This window comes from Octopus bimaculoides, chromosome 15 (assembly GCF_046866305.1).
Source record: "Octopus bimaculoides isolate indiv1 chromosome 15, ASM4686630v1, whole genome shotgun sequence".
Taxonomy (NCBI): Eukaryota; Metazoa; Mollusca; class Cephalopoda; order Octopoda; family Octopodidae; genus Octopus; species Octopus bimaculoides.
In genome coordinates this window covers 31,439,716-31,459,346 of record NC_142942.1, presented here as the reverse complement: position 1 = coordinate 31,459,346, position 19,631 = coordinate 31,439,716, and the positions used below count along the sequence as shown (strand labels likewise).

Below are 19,631 nucleotides of genomic sequence, written 5' to 3'. Positions count from 1 at the left end.
AGGGTCATTTGTAGCATCCTTGTGTAACATCTATTTAGCCCAATTGATAATTTCTGTGTCAGTGTCCATGTTTCACTGCTATATAATAGCACTGATTCGACAATTGCAATGAACAGCTTGATTTTGATTTGCCTGGCAATTTGGAGCTCCAGACCCTCTTTAATTTGTAACAAGCTGCCCATGCTTGTGCCTTCCCGATCTGGATGTCTGCTTCTGAACTGATCACTCAACTACCTAAATACTTGAAGTCTTCAGCAACATTCAATTTGGAACTGTTCAAAACAGTTCAGCATCTCTTGATTGGTTGAAAGACATATATTAAGTTTTCTTGACATTTGCAGTTCTATTTTAGCAGTTGATGTTTCTATTCTACTGAGTAGCTGTTGTGTTCAATCTATTTCATTAGATATGAGTGCAGTATCATTTGTGAAGTCCAGGTCTGTGATGGTTATTGCTGGTACTCTTCTTGATCTTTGCTGGTCTATGGCGAAACCAAGGTCTTTATGACTGTTGTCTATAGCCTACTGCATTGCATAATCCAATACAACTGCAAACAGGTAAGGTGCAAGCGTATCTCCTAGTAGCATCCAAGTTAGTATTTGAAAGAATTCCATTTCTCCGTCAGATGACAACATGATCTCTGGTCTTCCCATAGGTCTTTGCAATGAGAAGAACAAGTTCTTCAGGAATGCCATATTCTTGAAGGCTGTTCAACATTTTGTAATGATGGAGCTGTGAAATGCTTTGCTGAAGTCTATGAAGGTTATAATAGCAAGTAGCTGTCTTGATTTAACTCCTTCTATGACATGCCTCAGGTGTTGTGGATCTCCCTAGTCTAAATCCATTTTGATTTGCTCTCAGATGGCTATCAAGCACCAGTTGAATCCTGCTGAGGATCATTCGGATGATGACTTTCACCGAGATATTGGACAGTGCAATTTCTTTGTAGTTACTTTCATTGCTGAGGTTTCCTGATTTTGGGATCAAGTCAATCTTGGACCACTACTCTGGATTTCTTTGGTTCTGCAAGACCTTATTCGCAAAATCCAGTATTATTTCATTCAGATTGCACCTCTTCTCTTCTCTCTTTTTATATTCTCTTATATACCACTGTATTTTTTCTTTATTTTCTGCTTATATACACAGGAGTGTGAAAGACTAAGGGAGTAAATCCCTACAGAGAATTCAAAAAGAAGGCCCCTAAGACAGTTGGTAGGGAGGACTGAGTCAAACTATCTTCTGGCAGTCCCCAGTGTGGAGAAAACTTCCATCCACTAGGTCCCCAGATGGCAGACAAGGGAAAGGCTTTCAGATATGAAGGTTAGCTGTGATATAAAAATGAACCAAACATACCTAGAGGAGTAAACCTCAATGATAAAAAATCCCAGTCTTGAATTGCGGGAGGTTGGGGGATGCAAGCTCAACAAACTAATTCAATGGATCCACGCAATTTCTGCCTCAGCAAGGGAGATCCTGTTTGTACTGAGGAAATGCAATCTACAGGAAGTGTGCGATCCCTGTCAGTATTAAGTTACTGAAAAACCAAAAAGATGGAGACATGCAGGATACAAACACGACACATTTCAAGCACACATATTCTCAACAGTGAACAAATGCACACATATACATATAAACATTAGACTTAAACACACCTACAACAAATGTACAGTAATATGTAGAATATTGTGGATAAACACATATCCATATTTTTGAATGCGAAATGGAAAATTTGAAGACAGATGATACACACAGGTACACAGTCTATCTTGTTTCAGTCATTAGACTGTGGCCATGCTGGGGCACTGAATTGAAGAACTTTTAGTCGAATGAATCGACCTCAGTTCCTTTTTTAAAAACTGTACTTATTCTATCAGTCACTTTTACTGAACCTCTAAGTTACGGGGACGTAAACACACCAACAAGGTTGTCAAGCAGTGATGTGCATATATATATATATATATATATATATATATATATATATAACAGGCTTCTTTCAGTTTCCATCTATCAAATCCACTCACAAGGGTTTGATCGGCCCGAGGTTATAGTAGAAGACACTTGTCCAAGGTACCACGCAGTGGTACTGAACCAGGAACCATGTAGTTGGGAAGCAAACTTTCGGAAGTGAAAAAATCAAGCCCCTTGTTATCTCTGTAATAAATAATATGAACATTGTATTTAGAAATGATACATTCATGGAGGATTATCATGATTCTTATTCAACCTGTTGGCCACGAACACAGGGCTCTATTTCCCGGCCAATGCCTAATACCGTAAAACAATACACGTATGTGCGTGAATTTATTATGCATGCCTGTGTATGTGTTTGAATTAAGATTTGGTTACTAAATGATAAATATTAATTTTAAATATATGAATAAATGTCATACAATGAGTACAATCTTCTTCATTCATCAGTAAACCTTAATATTAGGAGACCTTTAGAGAAGAGGGAAAGATTCAGAAAGAAAAAGACATTGAAATAATACGCATAAAAATATGTAGGTGTGTTAAAGTACACTAAGTATCCAACTATCTGTCTTCAAATTTATTGATTTATATAACTTAAGAGGAGATAAAATTTGACTTCGTTCCCGAGCAAAGGAAAATATAACGAATAGAAACTTAAAACATACAGTATGAAATAAACTTTGTGTTTAAAATTAATTGGAAACAAGTGAATTAGTAACAGCGGCAAAGCGTTAACAAAACGTGAGCAGAGGAAAAAACATTATGAAATTAAGGTTGGTGGCCAGACTGAATTGAGCTGATAAAAAAACATTGACCTTGATGTTGTCACGTTTCATGCACGTGTTTCATGAATTGCGACCAAGAAACACTATTACTGAACTCATTAATTTGCTTTACACCTTTTAAATATTTTTTTCTTCTTTGCTACAAATCATATTTTATGAATTCCATTGAGTATAGATACATGTTTGTATGCAGTGTCGATTTTAATTCATGTAATAATATTTACGAAGAAGATAACATAAAACTTATTTCTAATGTAGTGACGTCATTACAGAACGGTTCATATAAAAGAAGGAATGTTTTTTATGCGATCTTCTAGGGTAGCTTGAAATTTGTTTTTATTTTTCCGCATCTGTTAAGAAAAGTATTAATAATACAAAACAACTATAAGTTTCCACGAACCCTGTGTTTCGTTAATAACAGTTGTTGCTCTCGCTAAAGTCAGTTTATTTCCAATTAAATTAAAAAAGAATTACGCAAAACGACGTATAAAAACTACAAATATGTATAAATTCACGTGTTTGTGATGAGTCTTTTGGTTTTACTTCTCAACAATTTTTGTGTAGCATTTATAAAATTTTAATAAATTTTACTTTTCAGGCATATGACGATGGCGTGCCAAGTAGTAAATGATGACCAGTTTTGGCACCTGCTTCTCTTCATTTTCGATCACGTTTCTCACAGTGACAAAATCACTCGCGACATTTATGCTGTGTACGGAGAATATGTTATTACTTGAAGAACTGCACAGATATGGCTTCAACAGTATCGTTTCTGTCAAAAGACCGACCACTTACAATCTCTGTTTTGTTTTGTAGTACTTTTGTTACCATCCTCGAACACAATTATTTTCCCTATACTTGTTCGATATTCGCGTGCACTTGTCTACCCTCTGGCAGCTGAAACATGTTTGAAATCGCTGGATACAACAATATTGTTATTGGTATCGAAATTGTATTGACTGCCAGTCTGATAGACCTTTACACAAGTTTGTGCTGTATTTTGGTTTTCTCTTTCAAGTTCCTTTGGTGTCCTTCTCTTCCACCTTTTCACGCACACACACACATACATGTATATGAGTTTGTGTATGTGTGTAGAAAAAAGAAAAGAAGATACCTACTGATAGTGATATCACTACTACGAGTCAAATTTAGAAAATTCGTTTGATCAGGTGAAAGTTCAATTTTCACCTGAACACTTTCACCTGAATAAACTGCCAAGCGAAACTCAAAGTCCATGTCTAAAAGATTTCCTAAGTATGTGTGAATTTCTGTGTGCATGTCTGTATCTGTGTGCGCGCGCGCAATGTTTGCTTCTGTGAGTATTCATATGCATGTATGTGTGTGTATGCACGTGTATGTATATTATAGATATGTTATATGACCCTAGGCAGTAGAAACCTAGTTCATCTAAATAATATATCGAACCACCGGGTGTGCACATTTCAACCCGAATTCGGTGCTATGAGTATATGTCTATATCAATTAAACAAACAAAACGAATGAACCTTCAACTGGCAGAGTTGATAAAGCGCCAGAAAAATAAATATGCTATTTTTCTTAGATGTTTGAGTTCAAATATCACTGATGTCAACTGCGTTATTCATCTTTAGCAATACAGGGTTATGGTTTTGCGTTATTGTCAGAATGTGGGTCGAAATTCCTTACTGTTGTTTACCTTCTGAAGACAACACCAATGATGACATCAGTACCAACCTTTATCTTAGTGAGAACTTTGAAGGATGAAAAATTTCTCTGCAAGCGTAGGTCTAAAGATACATAGACTTTGGGTCAATAAGATAGATCGCTGAACCCTGATTTTCTTTCAAGCTTGTTAAAAAGTTCTAGAATATTCCATGGGACCTTTAGGTGCAAGATTAAACTTTTCTTATTTGTTAACACCTACCGAAAACTGGCGCCGAAGACGATTGGCTGGAAAAAATGTCTCAATAGGTGTTATAATGGAGTTCAAGGATATAATCAAAATTAGCTCTGGTCCAATATTATTAATCGTTTGTGGATATTATCTTTGGTCAACATTATACCGAATGTAGTAATATTATTTGCCAGCGGTTTTGACTTTCGAACTCAAACATTCCAGATGAAGTAATTTTATTGCCATAGTCATCATCAAAACATTGGAAAGATCCAGCATGCAGATCTTGTATCAACACTTTTTATCTACGGGCCCCACTCCTCTCTTCGATCGGTAGCCCCCTATCTGGTCGCGCTATCCAGTATTGTAGCATGTGTTGACAGACCTGTTCCTGTACCACTCTCAGTCAACTCTGATGTTACCCGGGTTCGGTTCTGACCCTCACTCTTTTCCTTCAAAACCTACTTAGCGCCACATTCAACAACGCCCATACTTTTGCAAACTTTGTGGCCCTTCAATCCTTCCTAACTTTCACCGGTTATGCATCATCCACACGCAACCTAAACGCCACATACTAAATCTGCCTTGATTCCATAAACGGAGACCTCGAGAGCATTTTCAGTGCGGTGAAACCAATCTTATTCAACTTAAAACCAAATCTCAAGCACTACTCATACGAAGAAAACAGACATACACCATACCTCCCCGAAAACATAGGCAGCACTCAGTCGGAGCCTTCACATATGCTCCAAATGCTAGTCCCAACTACTACTGAGGATCTCTCTTGGCGAAAGCACCTTATCATAGCTAGGGCTGCATCTCAAAAACTGGCTCTTCTTTTCAAAGTCAGGAAATATTTCAGTCTCAAACTGCTGCTGATACTCTTCAAAGCTTAAAAGGGGGCCACAATAGAATACTTGGTCCCATATTTGGCACGGTGTCGCTGCTTTGCATATAGATGTGCTAGTTCGCATCAGAAAAGGGTCACTCGATTGAGATGCAATCACTAATTGATAGGTTCCAACCACTGGCCCATATAGGTGTTTTTATTTTCTATCGCCACCGTAATTATATGTTTCACGGTGCTGGCTTGTCTTGTACCTCCGAGACTGCCGACTCACTCGTTGCGCCCATCTCTCGTTACTGTTGTTACGTCCATTTACCTGGCTCTGCACTAGCCATTATGCTCAGTCCTTACTTCCCCGAACGTCAGCCTTCTAGAATTTTCTTCTCGCTCATGTTTCCCCGCAGGTGTTGACCTGTAACCGTTTAAGTAGAACATTAACGACCTGCACGGTCATGAGCACTATCTCTTCTTCTTCCACACACAATACACATACAATCAATAAGGAAAGCAGCCACATTAAAACACACTATCAACTTTTAAAAAAATGGTTCCATGCATTGGATCATGTAGTTTTAAATGAACAAATAAAAAGGTGGTTGTGGCTAGGTCTTTGATCCTAAGTTTGTTCAGTCAAAGCTGACCAGCTGCTAAACAACAAGTTAAATGTAACTGTCAAAATAATATAGTGCGACGACTTTCGACAAACTTACACAGTATGTCTACATGAAAAGAAGAAGAAGGAAAGCAACAAACGAAGTCAATTAAATGAATAGGCTGCACTTCACAGCAGCAGTGTAGTAAAACGGTGAATTTCACAACCACTAACACGGACGATGCAACGTGACTTTTAGTAAATCACGTGCTCCCCACCGACTAATCATATCCCTCCCTTTCCCTCACTCCGCCAACAGTGTCGGGGTTATGCTTTCTTTTTTTTAAGAACGTTACACACACTTGATGTCTTTTAGGGTGTCTCATCATTTTCATCACTTCTACACTAAGTCAATGATTTCATATTGGACTTAATTATTCATTCCTAATCATCGCAGACATTATACAAACAACATACAACGTGCGTGAATGTATGAATGAAGACTGCAAGTCGAAGCGATAGCAAGAAGACAACCACAAAGCAAGTGCGAAGTTGGATATATTTTATGATATTCGGTTTTAGGATTAACATTTTTTCCTTTCAAATAAGTATCCAAATCACATCAACAATGAGGCGTTTACTACACAACACAATCGGTGACCAGTCTGGGTCATAACAAATATTCACTGGAAAGCCTTTGGATTATACTTTTATTCACAATACTTATTCTTTATATCTATTGGAATATTTGATCAGTGTTGTTTTCGTGTTCATCTCTCTCTCTCTCTATCTAAATTCCTTGCACACTTTACAACACATTATTATCTATTTATTTTATATAAATCTCATACCATCTGCAGCAAGTTTTCAATAACAAATATTGCATTTATATCTACATAAAAACCATCATCCCAATTATGTCTAATGAATCGGGTAAACATGTCATTCATTGGTTTCGCAAAGGGTTGCGTCTTCACGACAACCCGGCGCTAATGGAAGCTTTGAAGGGTGCCACAACTCTTCGTTGTATTTACACATTGGACCCATGGTTTGCTGGATCCTCGCAAGTTGGAATTAACAAATGGGGGTAAGTTGTATTTTCAGTGTTGTTAATTTGTGTACCGAAATGGGCGAACCTTAAAAAATGAAAGTTTTGTTGTTGTTGTTTTCATTTGAATACTCTTTCCCTATGACATTGATTACAATATATCACCGTTTGTTAAGGTTGTCATAATTTTTCGTTAACTTTTTCCCTCGATATTGACAAACTAGTTCATTTTGTAAAAGTTAAACTATCAAATTTCGACAGACTTTTGGAATCGAGATTCCTCAAAGTCCCATATTGCTTGGAGAAGGAAAAAGGAGCAAAAATGTGAAAAATTAAAATTTTTGGGAAAAACTATTATTTTTTTCAGAATCGCCATTTTCATTTTGTGAAACACTGGAATATTAAAATCATTGTAAGGTATAATGATCACTCCCAAACTCTCCGCCTGAATTTCATGACGCCATTAACATACGTCCATCAGGCTTAAAGTGGTTCCACTTTGATGAATTGGTTTAATTTTGAACACCATTAGAGAGAGATCTTCAGGTTTTTCGAAATCATATCACTCACATTTTAGCCTGTGTCGGTGATCTCTGACTAAATAGAAATGAGATCCCCAGTATGTATAAAGTGGCTTCCCTGAATTAACGAAACGAATAAATACGTGGTTATAGGTAAGTTTATGGCAACTGGCAGAATCGTTAGCCTATTGGAGAAAAAGCTTTACATTATTTACTCTGGTACTTGATGTTCTGAGTTCAAATTTTGTTGGAGTCAACTTTGTCTTTCATCTTTTCGTGGGAATAAATTAAAATGCCAGTGAAGCACTGTGGTCGATGGTATCGACTTACCCAAGCCGGTGGAGTTGGACCACAATCATCCCCACAAAGACTGAACTTTCGGAATTTTTTTGGTGGTGGGGGTTTGACTGTCGTCCAGTTCCCCACCCCCAAGCCTCTGAAAATTTACCTAAATCGGTAACTATTATAACAGGTAATGTTGTTATTATAGGTTTTTATTTTCATTACTTTACACCATCATTAAGACTAGTTAACTTATGCTAGCTTTGCCTTAAAGGGAATATGTTAGCCATTTAACTCTGGTTGTCAGGCGTGGTTAGGTAATGTCTTAAGTTTAGGACCTTAGCTACTTATTATTTTATGTACCTTTGTGAGATATGTATTCAGGAAAGAGAGCCATACTATACTTTCTTTTTCCTTTTCTGGAGTTAAAAAAACAACAACAAAAAATAACAAAACATTGCCTTATATCTGGTATTGACACAAATCCTTATTTATTGGAATTACTTAAGTAGGAGAAATATTTAACACCCGGTAGTCGAAAAGGAAAACAAGTGTAATAGGTGTAAAAAAAAATGTATTAAACAAATTTGAAAAAAATTGCGCCAACGAACCGTGGGGTGGAGAAGGGACTTTCGGAAAATTCACAAGATCCGATTTTTTTCCTCATAGGAAAATGGATATTTTTCAATGAAATTTTATGTAAATACCTTTCAAACGGCATAGATTATGATTATAAAGAAATTTGCGGGGAAAATTTTTTCCGAGAGGATGGGGAGAGGACTTTCGAAGAGAAAGAAATTCATAAATTATTTTTTTGCTTGAGCGTAATGGAAAAAAGTTTCCCCATAAATTTCTTTATAATCGTAATATATGCTGTTTGAAAGGTGTTTATATAAAATTTCATTGAAGATATCCATTTTCTTAAAAATTAGGGAAAAAATCGGATCTTGTGAATTTTCCGAAATCCTCTCCCCATCCCCCGATTAGTTTGGTGCAAATTTTTGTTTTCATATTTGTTTAATACACATTCTTTTTACACCTATTATACTTTTCTTTTGGTTGCTGGGTGTTAAAGTAAACATTAACCCCTATTTTCCTAAAATTTTCGCTGCTTATTGCAACCTCTTCAATAGTCGTTGACTCTTTTCTTAATTGCTTAAATACAAATAATTTAGGAGACAAAATATGTCACTGTTAAAGCAAGAACAGTCGAAAGAAAACGGTGAAGTCCGACCATCTGAATGCACAAAGTACAAGTTTTCAATTTCCAATTGATGCCGATTTTAATTTTCATATCATTTGATACTAAGACAATGTTATTCTGGAAATCGAACCGGTGAGTGTGTTAATAACACATTAAAACAGAACGACTCTCTCCAGACACAAAATAAATATTGCAAGTTATCTTAAAAATAAAATTCTTTCAGGCCGCTTCCCCAGAGTTATCTCTCTTGACAATTTCTCCCGACGAGACACTAATGTTCACATGAAAAGCACACATACATACACGTGCGACAATCACTCTCTCACACCCACCTATAACATACAACAGTATATATACACAACAATCTCACACTATTCATACACTCAGATACACTGTCAAACATACTGGTATGTACTTGTACTAATTATCATGGACAGACTCTTAGCATTATACACGGTCAACGTTGATACACCGATGCATACATAAACACATGAAGTGTCAGCATGCTATAGTGTAACACAGATTGTATATACAGTCAGCATGATATTGTGACACAGACATACAAAGTATAAATAGTCAGCATGATAAACAGTGACAAGTAGATGAACATGTCTTACTTGGTCTTGTACATGTTTGATCTACTGTAGCACATTTTACATACAGACATGTATGCACTTGTGCAAGTTTTTGTATAACATTTTTATTGATACATTTTCTCTCACATGTAGACATGTACGAGTTGATATTTTTGCATGTATCTACCTACTAGAGCACATTTTACAAATACATGTGCACCAAGACATGGCATAATACATTTTTACATACGTGCACACGTTCGGCCAACAAATGGCAACTGCAGTTGAGAAACAACTCTTATGGCTGCAATATTTTGGTGCTAATTTTATTAATACATTTTGGTGGTAATGGCAAAAAAGACTAAAGATATGGTACATTGGGTTTGCTAACTCCTGAAGGGTTGCACGATTTATGATGAACTCTTGCCATGATTTAAATTTCCATCAAATTTAGAGACAGTTGAGGTTTCTTCACTTAATTTCTTGCATAGTCAAGGAAGACCATTGTGTAATATTGCTCATGTTAGTTTAGTCTTGCTGGTAACAAGGCGGTCTCACTAGTACTGGTGCCGTGAAAACAGTGCCCAGTACACTCTGTAAAGTGGTTGGTTTTAGGAAAGGCATCCAGTTATATAAACCATTCCAAAAACAGACATTTTAGCAAGACCTGTCTTCTGACCTGTTTGATCCTGTCAAAGTAAACATGAAAGGATGATGAATTTCTTCCTTGGTCCACCATCATATCTATCTACCCAAGGGAAGAATCATCAAACATCCACTTAATGGGATGCTAGACACATAGACAGAACCTTATGACATATAAATAAATGTAGCAAAGACTAAGTTTTTAGTAAGTAGGAATAAAGACAAAGCTTTGGTATCTTCAGAGAAATGGCCTTGTTTGATATGTAGGACAGGTGCAGGTATAAACTCCATATGCTGTGCCTAATGTAAGCTGTGGGCACATGAGGTATAGTGGAATCAGATAGACCCTCAGAATGTAAGCTTTATGTCTGGGAGATGCACTGGTGCAGTACATAGTATAAACACCCTGGAAATAATTTCACTTAACCCATTAGCATCCAGATTATTTTGTCAAATGTAATGCTTATTTATTTACATTTTTATCAGTTAATCATGTATTATCTTGTAGCTTTGAGATGTTCATGATGTGACTATTTATTTTTAGAATGATGTTATAGGGTAGGTGTGAGAGGCCAGATCTGTCCAGGATTAACATAAAACAAATAGAAAATTTGGTCTGGATATGGTCAGTTTAAATGCCTGGATGGTTCACTTGAAGTAGTTGATAGATTTTGTTATCTAGGACATGTAATTAGCAAGAGAGGTGGTTGCTCTGAAAGTATACTAGCCAGAGTAAGAATAGGTTGGAAAAAGTTCAGGAAGCTGCTACCACTGCAAGCAACAAAGGTCTTTTCCTTTAGAGAAGTGGTTTTCAAACATTGTTTTGCCTTTGGACCTCTTTGGTTCCTAGTTTACTCTTACTGGACCCTCATAGTCATTCAATGTCTAAAAGCATCCTATTTTTATTGTGGAATATTAGGAATTGTATAAAGAAAAATTAAAATATTTTGTGTATTATAGAAGTATAACCAATTTATTGCACATAAAACTTTAATAAAATCTTATAGGGATCCTGGTTGAGAACTGCTGCTTCAGAGTGAAGGACAGATTGTATAACACTTCTGTTAAAATTTGCAATGCTGTATTGTAGTGAGACATGGGCCTTGAATGCAGAGGATTTGAGAAGATTGGAAAGAAATGAAACCAACATGCTTCATTGGATATGCAATATAAGTATGCATGAAAGACAAAGTAGAAATGTGCTGAAAGAAAAACAAAGCAAAATAGGATTTGGATGTAGTGTGCAAGAAAGAAAACTGCGCTAGTATGGACAAGAAATGCATATGGATGAGGACAGCTGTGTAAAGTCAATGAGTTTGTGGAAGAGGGAGACCCTGGAAGACATGGAACAACATTGTCAATGCTGATCTGTCAGGACCCTGAACCTCACAGAAGACTGGGATGTTTAGCCATATGCGTTTCTTAAAAAGACTGGTCCACTTAGTGAAACTTGAGTTCTAGTAGCACCCTGTGTGTACATGTGTACAACAGAGCCTTTTATCTAATTTCCTTTCACCTCACCACTCATCATCTCTCTAACTGCAGCTCTTCCTTGATGTTACTTGGTTCCCCCATCAAAATATGCCTCTCACCTTCATCATGCTTATCTCTCTCTCTCTTCCTCACCCATTCCTGCTACCTCCACATCATTTTTCTCATGTCATTTCCATTCTCGACATATACTTCCTCAGTAACTATTACATCATTTGTGGTCGCCTACTTTCTTCGCCCCCCCCCTACTCTCTTGCAACCTCCACCCATCCACACTGTTGGTCCTTCTGCCCCACTAACTCGTACCCACTTCATACTATGAAGGCCGACCCTGATACCTCATCACCACTATTTTTATCTCTTCCCACTTTACTCGATCACTCCCACCCTCTCTTCTAAAATGTGAGTTGTGTAACTTTTCTCCAGCAAGAAACCTCTGTTGCTCTGGTTCCTTCTCATACTTTCGTCCCTCACCTCCTTGCATAAGCTGGACCCTCGGGTTTTTGTAGTCTTGCAACCTGCATGGCAACCTCGTTAGTGATGGCGGCATACAAAACGCACCCAGTGGTCAGCATTAGGAGGGACATCCAGCCATAAAATCCTATCAAAGCGGACACAGGAGCATGATGCATTCCTTGGGCCATTTTATCTTGTCAAACTGTCCAACCCATGCATGGAACTTGGACATTAAACGATGATGATATATCTTATCGAAAGCTGGTGGTGCGCACGCACACGCACACACACACACGCACACACACACACACACACACACACACACACACAAATTCAGCTATTATAAACTATATTTCTAAACAGCTGGGAGAGTTAAAAGTGCTTGTGATATTTGTCTTTATCTCCAATGTGAAAACACACAAAACAAAAACCCCTGAATACTCAAGAAATACTAAATAGGTGAACTTGTAGTAGGAATTTTTTTCGCTTAAGAGCAAATTAATAATTAGGTTAATTAAATACGATGGAAAAAAAATTGTCAAATTGATTAAATGGTATAGATTAGATAATTATTACAATATTTAAGAATGTTATTACTTTGCCTTTCATTTTCTTCCCTGAAATTTGAATATTTCGCTTAGATTCGAATAAATTTTCCTGTGAAATTCAATATTTAAAGTTTCTGTTTACCTAAGTTTTTATCCAACTTGCCTATCTGATGCACAGTTTGAATTATTTAGGCATAAAATATTCTCTATTTTAGAGCACGGTAAGAGGAGGCAAAATTTCTAATCGGGGTAAAATGAGTAGCTTTTGATTTCTCGTTATTTTTTTCCCTGCCTATTTGAAATCATTACATTGCAAGTATTGCATTATTTTGTATTGCTACATTATATTTAGGAGTAAAAATTTGTCAGCATAGTTGTCGAAATTGAGGGAATCCGAAACGTAAATCAGGTGGCAGGTCCTCTTTCTTCAAGAAATTTTTTACTCCGCCCGATTGTAATTGATTGTAATAAAATATCTGGATAATTGTAATTGATTGTAATAAAATACCTGGATAATTTATGGTGTTTAACAATCAATATTCTTTTCTCTGTTGGATTCCAACTCAATTTTTTCTAATTTGATAATTTTCAAGTTTCAAAAATTGACGTCTAAAATGGGGTAAAATGAGTAATGGCTAAATACACCACCAAGAGAACACTCCAGCAGATCGTGAAGAAGCTTTAGAGAATATTTAATGTTGAATTCTTTTTTTTTATTTAGTCGAGTTTCATTAATTTCGTATCATGTGCCATTAAAAACCTTCATCTTTCATTTTGCCTAGCTATTATTTTTTTTCTCTTTTTGCGTTTCTGATGGATATGGATTTGCATGTTTCTTTTCTGGAGAATTGAAACGGCAAATTTATCTTGGCTTACTCATTTTGGTCCAGCCCAAAAAGAACGGCGATAATTTTCTGAAATATTGATCAAATTATGTTATAATTGCAGTTAATACATTTAGGGTAGGCCATTCGCTTAGCTGTTATAGTTTTTGTAAGGTAGTGAACATTTGTAAAAAAATATATTGTCTCAGTCAAAAATAAGTAAAACTACCTCATTTTGCCCCACCCCCATTTATATATTATCAGTTTATTCCGTTTAAGCGATTTCAAAATACTTACCCATCTGCAACTTACAAATTTACAGCTATTTTTATTCCTTCTTCTCTAACTTTACCTAACATTGAACTTTTAAAACTTCTGTTTTAACGAAATTCCTTCCTATTATCATCGTTAAAAAAAAAAAATCATTATTATTAGTTTTTCCTATTAAGGTTGTGTGCTGACAGGACCGTTACTGCACCGGACAAAATGATTAGCGGCTTTTCAAATTCTGCCGAGTTAAACTTTGCTTTTAATTTTTTCGAGGTCGATAAGTACCGCTAGGGTCAATGTTACCGACTTACCCCTCCTTTAAAAAAAATTGCTGGCCTTTTGCCATAATTTGAAACCTTTATTTTTTTTACTTATTTCTTTGAAGGCTTTTCCATCGCTTATTTCCTTCTACTTCAATGGTGGGAAAATTCGTTGATTAATGTCAGCAATAAGTCGATGTGTGCTGACCTCCTTTTATCTCAGTATGGCAAATATGACATTAACTGAGCTTTCAAGTATTAACTTGAAAGCTCAGTTAATGTCATATTTGCCATATTTTGTTTTATAGATTTTTATGGCATTTAGCTGTCTTGTTCTTGATTTTTTTTTTTCTTCTGAAAACTCTTAATTTCTCTCCGTTTTCTCCCTCTCATATTAGGATTTATTTTCTATAATAAGCACTATAAAGTTAGGAAGTTATGGTCTTCATACATTTTACTTTAGGGGTTTTGAATTAAGGGCGGAGTTTTGGAATGGCTATTGCTACTTCATGGGAAAGGAAAAGGGCACGGAATTGATGATGATGGGGTAGGGAAAAATATAAAAATTGAAATGTTTGGAAAAATATTCAGAATTGTAAGCGCTGTTGCATGAAACGGGGAAACAAGGATTCAGGGAACCCCACCCAATTCTATGCTCTTTTCCTTGGTCATGACGTTCAGTGGCCACGCCTATACCTGATGATTATATTACTTTAAGTCCTTAATTACAGGTATTTTAGATTAAAGGTAAATAGAAATACTAATGAGAAATAGCTTCAAAGCAACGACTAGGAATTGTCAGGGAGAGAAAAATGTCAGCTGGTGGTAGTGTGAGAGAGAAAGGGGAGGTACCATGTCTTTGGGAGGGAGGGGACATCAGCAGCTCTGAGACGCATTGAACACACACAAACACACACACACACACACACATTTATTGCCTTGTATTAACGGCCATAGCCAGAGGGCACCACACGTACATACGTACAACTTAGCGGTTTGGCAAAAGAAACCAGTCGAATAAGTACCAGGCTTAAAGCTGTTCCCCCAGCAGAGCTGCAGTCTAATGGCTGACGCAAGCAAAAGAAAATACACGCACACACACTTAACGACTCGTTCCACTGTTTGTCAAAAGTTCTTCAAAAATAGATATGAAATTGAAAAACCAAAACAGGTTTTCTTAGATTAACTGAAACCTGAATAAGTTTGTGACCGCGCTGTGTTAGTATTTGACGTACATTACGACGTCATTAGTACACTCACAACTACTCACTCATCAATGTATTTATCTATGCAGGCTTGACAGACTGAAGTGTAGGGTGTATATATATATATATATATATATATATATATATATATATATATATATATATATATATATATATATATATATATATATACACACACACACACAAAATATTCTATGATTATATACATAATTATAATCAGGGGTCAGCTAAGTGCCTTGCCATGTACTGAATTAGAAATAGACACTAATGTCTTTTCAACTACCATAGAAATCTCTGAGACAACACACTTTTATATGTAGGTAAAAAGAAAAATGATGAATCCACACGACTTCGGTTAATCACAGACGCGTTTCAAATTTAATGTAAATTATATTCACCTATTATTCTCCTCAGTGTGATACTCCGAGTTATAAATTTGTGAGTGCTAGGATCAAATACGTATGCGATCAAGTGTCATCACATAACTAATATTCAACTGTACTCCCAAAAATATACAGCTGAATGTGATGCATATTTATCCTTTACACCCATGAAAACTGCAGTTTCGATCATGGAGTATATTATATTTTATATATATATATATATATAATAATAATAATAATAATAATAATAATACAAATATGTGAGTATATGCATATAAACGTACATGTATGTACATACCTACATCTACATGTATTTATAGATGCATATCTGGGTACAGGACGTCACAAAAAAAACGTGGACAAAATGAAAAACAGAACATGAACAGAGCACAGAAAACAAACAGGCCACATAGAGAATATTTCCTTCATCAGCTGCCCCTATTCTAAACTAAGCATTTCGAAGAGTTAGGGCATATATATATATATATATATATATATATATATATATATATATATATATATATATATATATATATATATATATGCCATTGTGGGAAATTGGTAGGGACTTTTCTTCATCCAAATCCAACTTGGCCACTGAATTATGAATTTTTTTTTTACTAGTTACTTCTTTCTACCTTACAACTTCAAAATAGTATGAAATTTTTATGTTTTTCTTTTGCTTTAGAAGAAAAAAGAAATGTGATAATATGGAAACAATATTTAAGAGTGATTTTCACACTTTAAGCATTGGGTCCCTTTTGAAAATTATGGCTAAAAAGAAATGTGTGTCCAGGTCCAACACTGATGGAACAGACCTCACTTACTGTCAAAGGTGTTCCAGTTTGTGACCATCCTATCTTTTTTCTCTCAGACACACTATTTGAACTCTATTGTCTAATGTTTCTTTTCATGTTTTAAGAAAGATAGGTGTGATTTGAAAGAAATTTGGCTGCTATCACTTAGTGATTAATTAAATTCATCAACTAAAGGAAGGGAGAAACTATTAGTGGTTCTTAAGTGTTGTGAAGTAAAACTCAAGAACTGAAATTGGGTTTTGAACTCTACATTGCCTGTCCATAACAAAGAAGATAAAATAAATGTATTTCTCAACTAACGAAGTGATATTCTAATTGTGTTAATTAGTGTTTTAATTACAGTGGTGGTGTTATTGTTTGCAAGTCATGTTATCTGCATAATGAATATGCAGCTTAATTACTAGTCAACAGGGCAGTGAAATCTTTCCAAAATCACAACCTTAACAATTAGTGGTACCTTTCTCAGTGTGAAAAATTGGCCTTTATGTTCCCATGTTTTCTGTTGGAATATACTGCCTTTTTATTTTGTTTTTAGAAGCATTGAATATGTATTGTATTATACAGACAAGAAGGTAATATTTTGAATGCAATATAACCATGAAAACGGCAGAAAGATTGGGTATTATTACCCTTCAGACAGGAAAAAAATATATCCAATGTTTCTGCTGTTTTTACAGCTGTACTGCGTTAACAAAGAAGAATTTAGTAAAATTACTTTGTAATGTAAGTTTGCTGGTATGTTTTAATTTAGCTTACTTTTTAAATCATGAAATTCATGTTGTACAACCACAGCAGCCTCAGGCAAGTTGGTATCAAAAGATTTATTAAAAGAAAAGGATAAGTTTATTTTGAGAAATCAAGTTTAAAAAATGCAAACCAACAGGAAAGTTATGATTGTAAGTTTTTTTTTATGAGAGGAGTTAGATAATTCAACCAGCTTTAATATTTTACTGGAAGCGAGCTGGCATATGAGGCAAAATGCTTAGTGACATTTCGTTTGTCCTTACATTCTGAGTTCAAATTCTGCCAAGGTCATCTTTGCCTTCATTCATCCTTTTGGTGTGGATAAAATAAGTATCAGTTGAACACTGGGGTTGATGTAATCAACTTATCCCCTCCTGTAAAATTGCTGGCCTTGTACCAAAATTTGAAACCAATATTTTACTGGAGAGAAGACCAGGTTAGTGGTAACATTTTTAGAGGCAGCCAGCCAAACACTGAGTAGGCTTAAGTCACTTAATCTGCTGCTTTAAAATCATTTGTATCAACTCCTCCCCATCATACACTATAATTTACAAATACTTGCTGCATTTTTGACATAGAATCACTACACTAAACCATGGGATGGTGGTGCTACAATTTTGTTTAAAATTATATTTTGTTATATCATTATTATTTATAGCTGCTGACCTAAATAAAATATTTTTGAGAAAATATTTCACAATACTTTACCACTTAGTTTGTTGGAAGTTGTCAAGTTGTAGTGCTGGGATAGACTTTCTAGTTTCTAGACTCCTGGACTAGATTATGATAACTATAAAAAAATTGTGTAACTAAAACCATAGTGGTTACCTGTTGACTATTGATGACAGAGATGTCTTGCAATAACAAAATACATTTGATTAATATTGTGTAACTGAAACTGAATATCTTGACCATTCATCATCACCACCAACTTTTAACACCTGTTTTCCATGCTAGCATGGGTTGGATGGCTTGACAGGAACTGGCAAGGCCAGGGGCTGCACCAGGTTCCATAGTCTGTTTTGGCTTGGATTCTTGGATGCCCTTCTTAATGCCTACCACTTTACAATGTGTACTGGGTGATTTTTATGTGGCACCATCACCAGTGCTTTTTACATGACACCAGTACTTTTTATATGGCACCAGCACCCTCACCAATGTTTTTTATGTGGCACCTTGGTTTTAGGATCTCAACTCCTGTTACACACACAACACACAGTACAAACACTAATGCAACCAAACCGCATAACAAAACAAATGGCTGCAATACAATAACGGGAAGAGTTTGCACTTTCCCAACAACAAAAAAGAACACACAATACTGCATACACTTCAGCAATATGGAGGTGTAGCAGGTGATGCAGTAGAAATCTGCTTGAAGCTATCAAATGTCGAATGATTATGATGATAATTACAGTTGTACAAGAGAGAACTGGAACCAACTGAATGAACCATAGTATATGAGTATTTAATGACACTAGAGTAGTGGTTCTCAACCAGGGTCCACATAAGATTTTGTTGTTAAAATGTATCTGCAATAAATTGATTATACTTCTCCAGTACCCAAAATATTTGAACAATTTTTTAAATACAATTCCTAATGTTTCATTATAAAAAAGTACTGTTCCCACGTTGGGACGGTGTTGCTACTGTTATACACACCAACATCTTTGACTGATAATCCTGAAGTCAATTAGGCATTGTGTAACATTTGGCCCACAGAAATAATGTTTCCTCTCTCTGTTGATTGTTACAATAGTGGTCTCTGCTTTTTGGAGTTGGTTAGTTTCATGTTGACTCTTTCATCTCTCCTCTTCCCATCGCCCATGTTATGTCCATCTCCAAACCTTGCACATATCTTTCCTGCAGATGTTAGCTCATAGCAGTTTAAACAGCATGTTAATAACCTCAATCTCTTTGGTGTTGGTTGACCTGTAATGACCATGTCACCACCTCTTCCTCAAGACCTAAATAATAGAATAAGTTATTGTTTTGAAATGTGAAAACTTAAAACATAAGCAAAAGGAACAACTGTATGAAACAAACTGGAGTCCTAGTGTTTGCATAACTATCTGATGTCATGGAATCTGTTTGGATAACTATGGCGCTATTATACATAATTCTTGTGTTGTATTCATAAAAATTTTGATGTAATGTGGAATTCAAGGATACATCACTTCTGTAATGTGGGGATACCAATTAATTTCTTCTGGACTTTCATTTAGCTGCAAATGGCAATAGGGTACGTTTTTGCTTTCCTTTAGTGAT

At 35.8% G+C, this 19,631-nt stretch overlaps 1 protein-coding gene across 2 annotated transcripts in view; it reads left to right on the top strand.

The window, feature by feature from the left end:
• Nucleotides 1-6,422: 6,422 nt before the first annotated feature.
• Nucleotides 6,423-19,631, top strand: part of LOC106867638 (cryptochrome-1-like) — a 34,238-nt gene continuing 21,029 nt past the window's right edge. For both annotated transcript variants that reach the window (XM_089363652.1, XM_089363653.1), the window contains exon 1: nucleotides 6,423-7,155. In XM_089363652.1, the coding sequence (XP_089219778.1) occupies nucleotides 6,986-7,155 (170 nt within the window). In that variant the 5' untranslated portion in view covers nucleotides 6,423-6,985. The remainder of the gene's footprint in view (nucleotides 7,156-19,631) is intronic.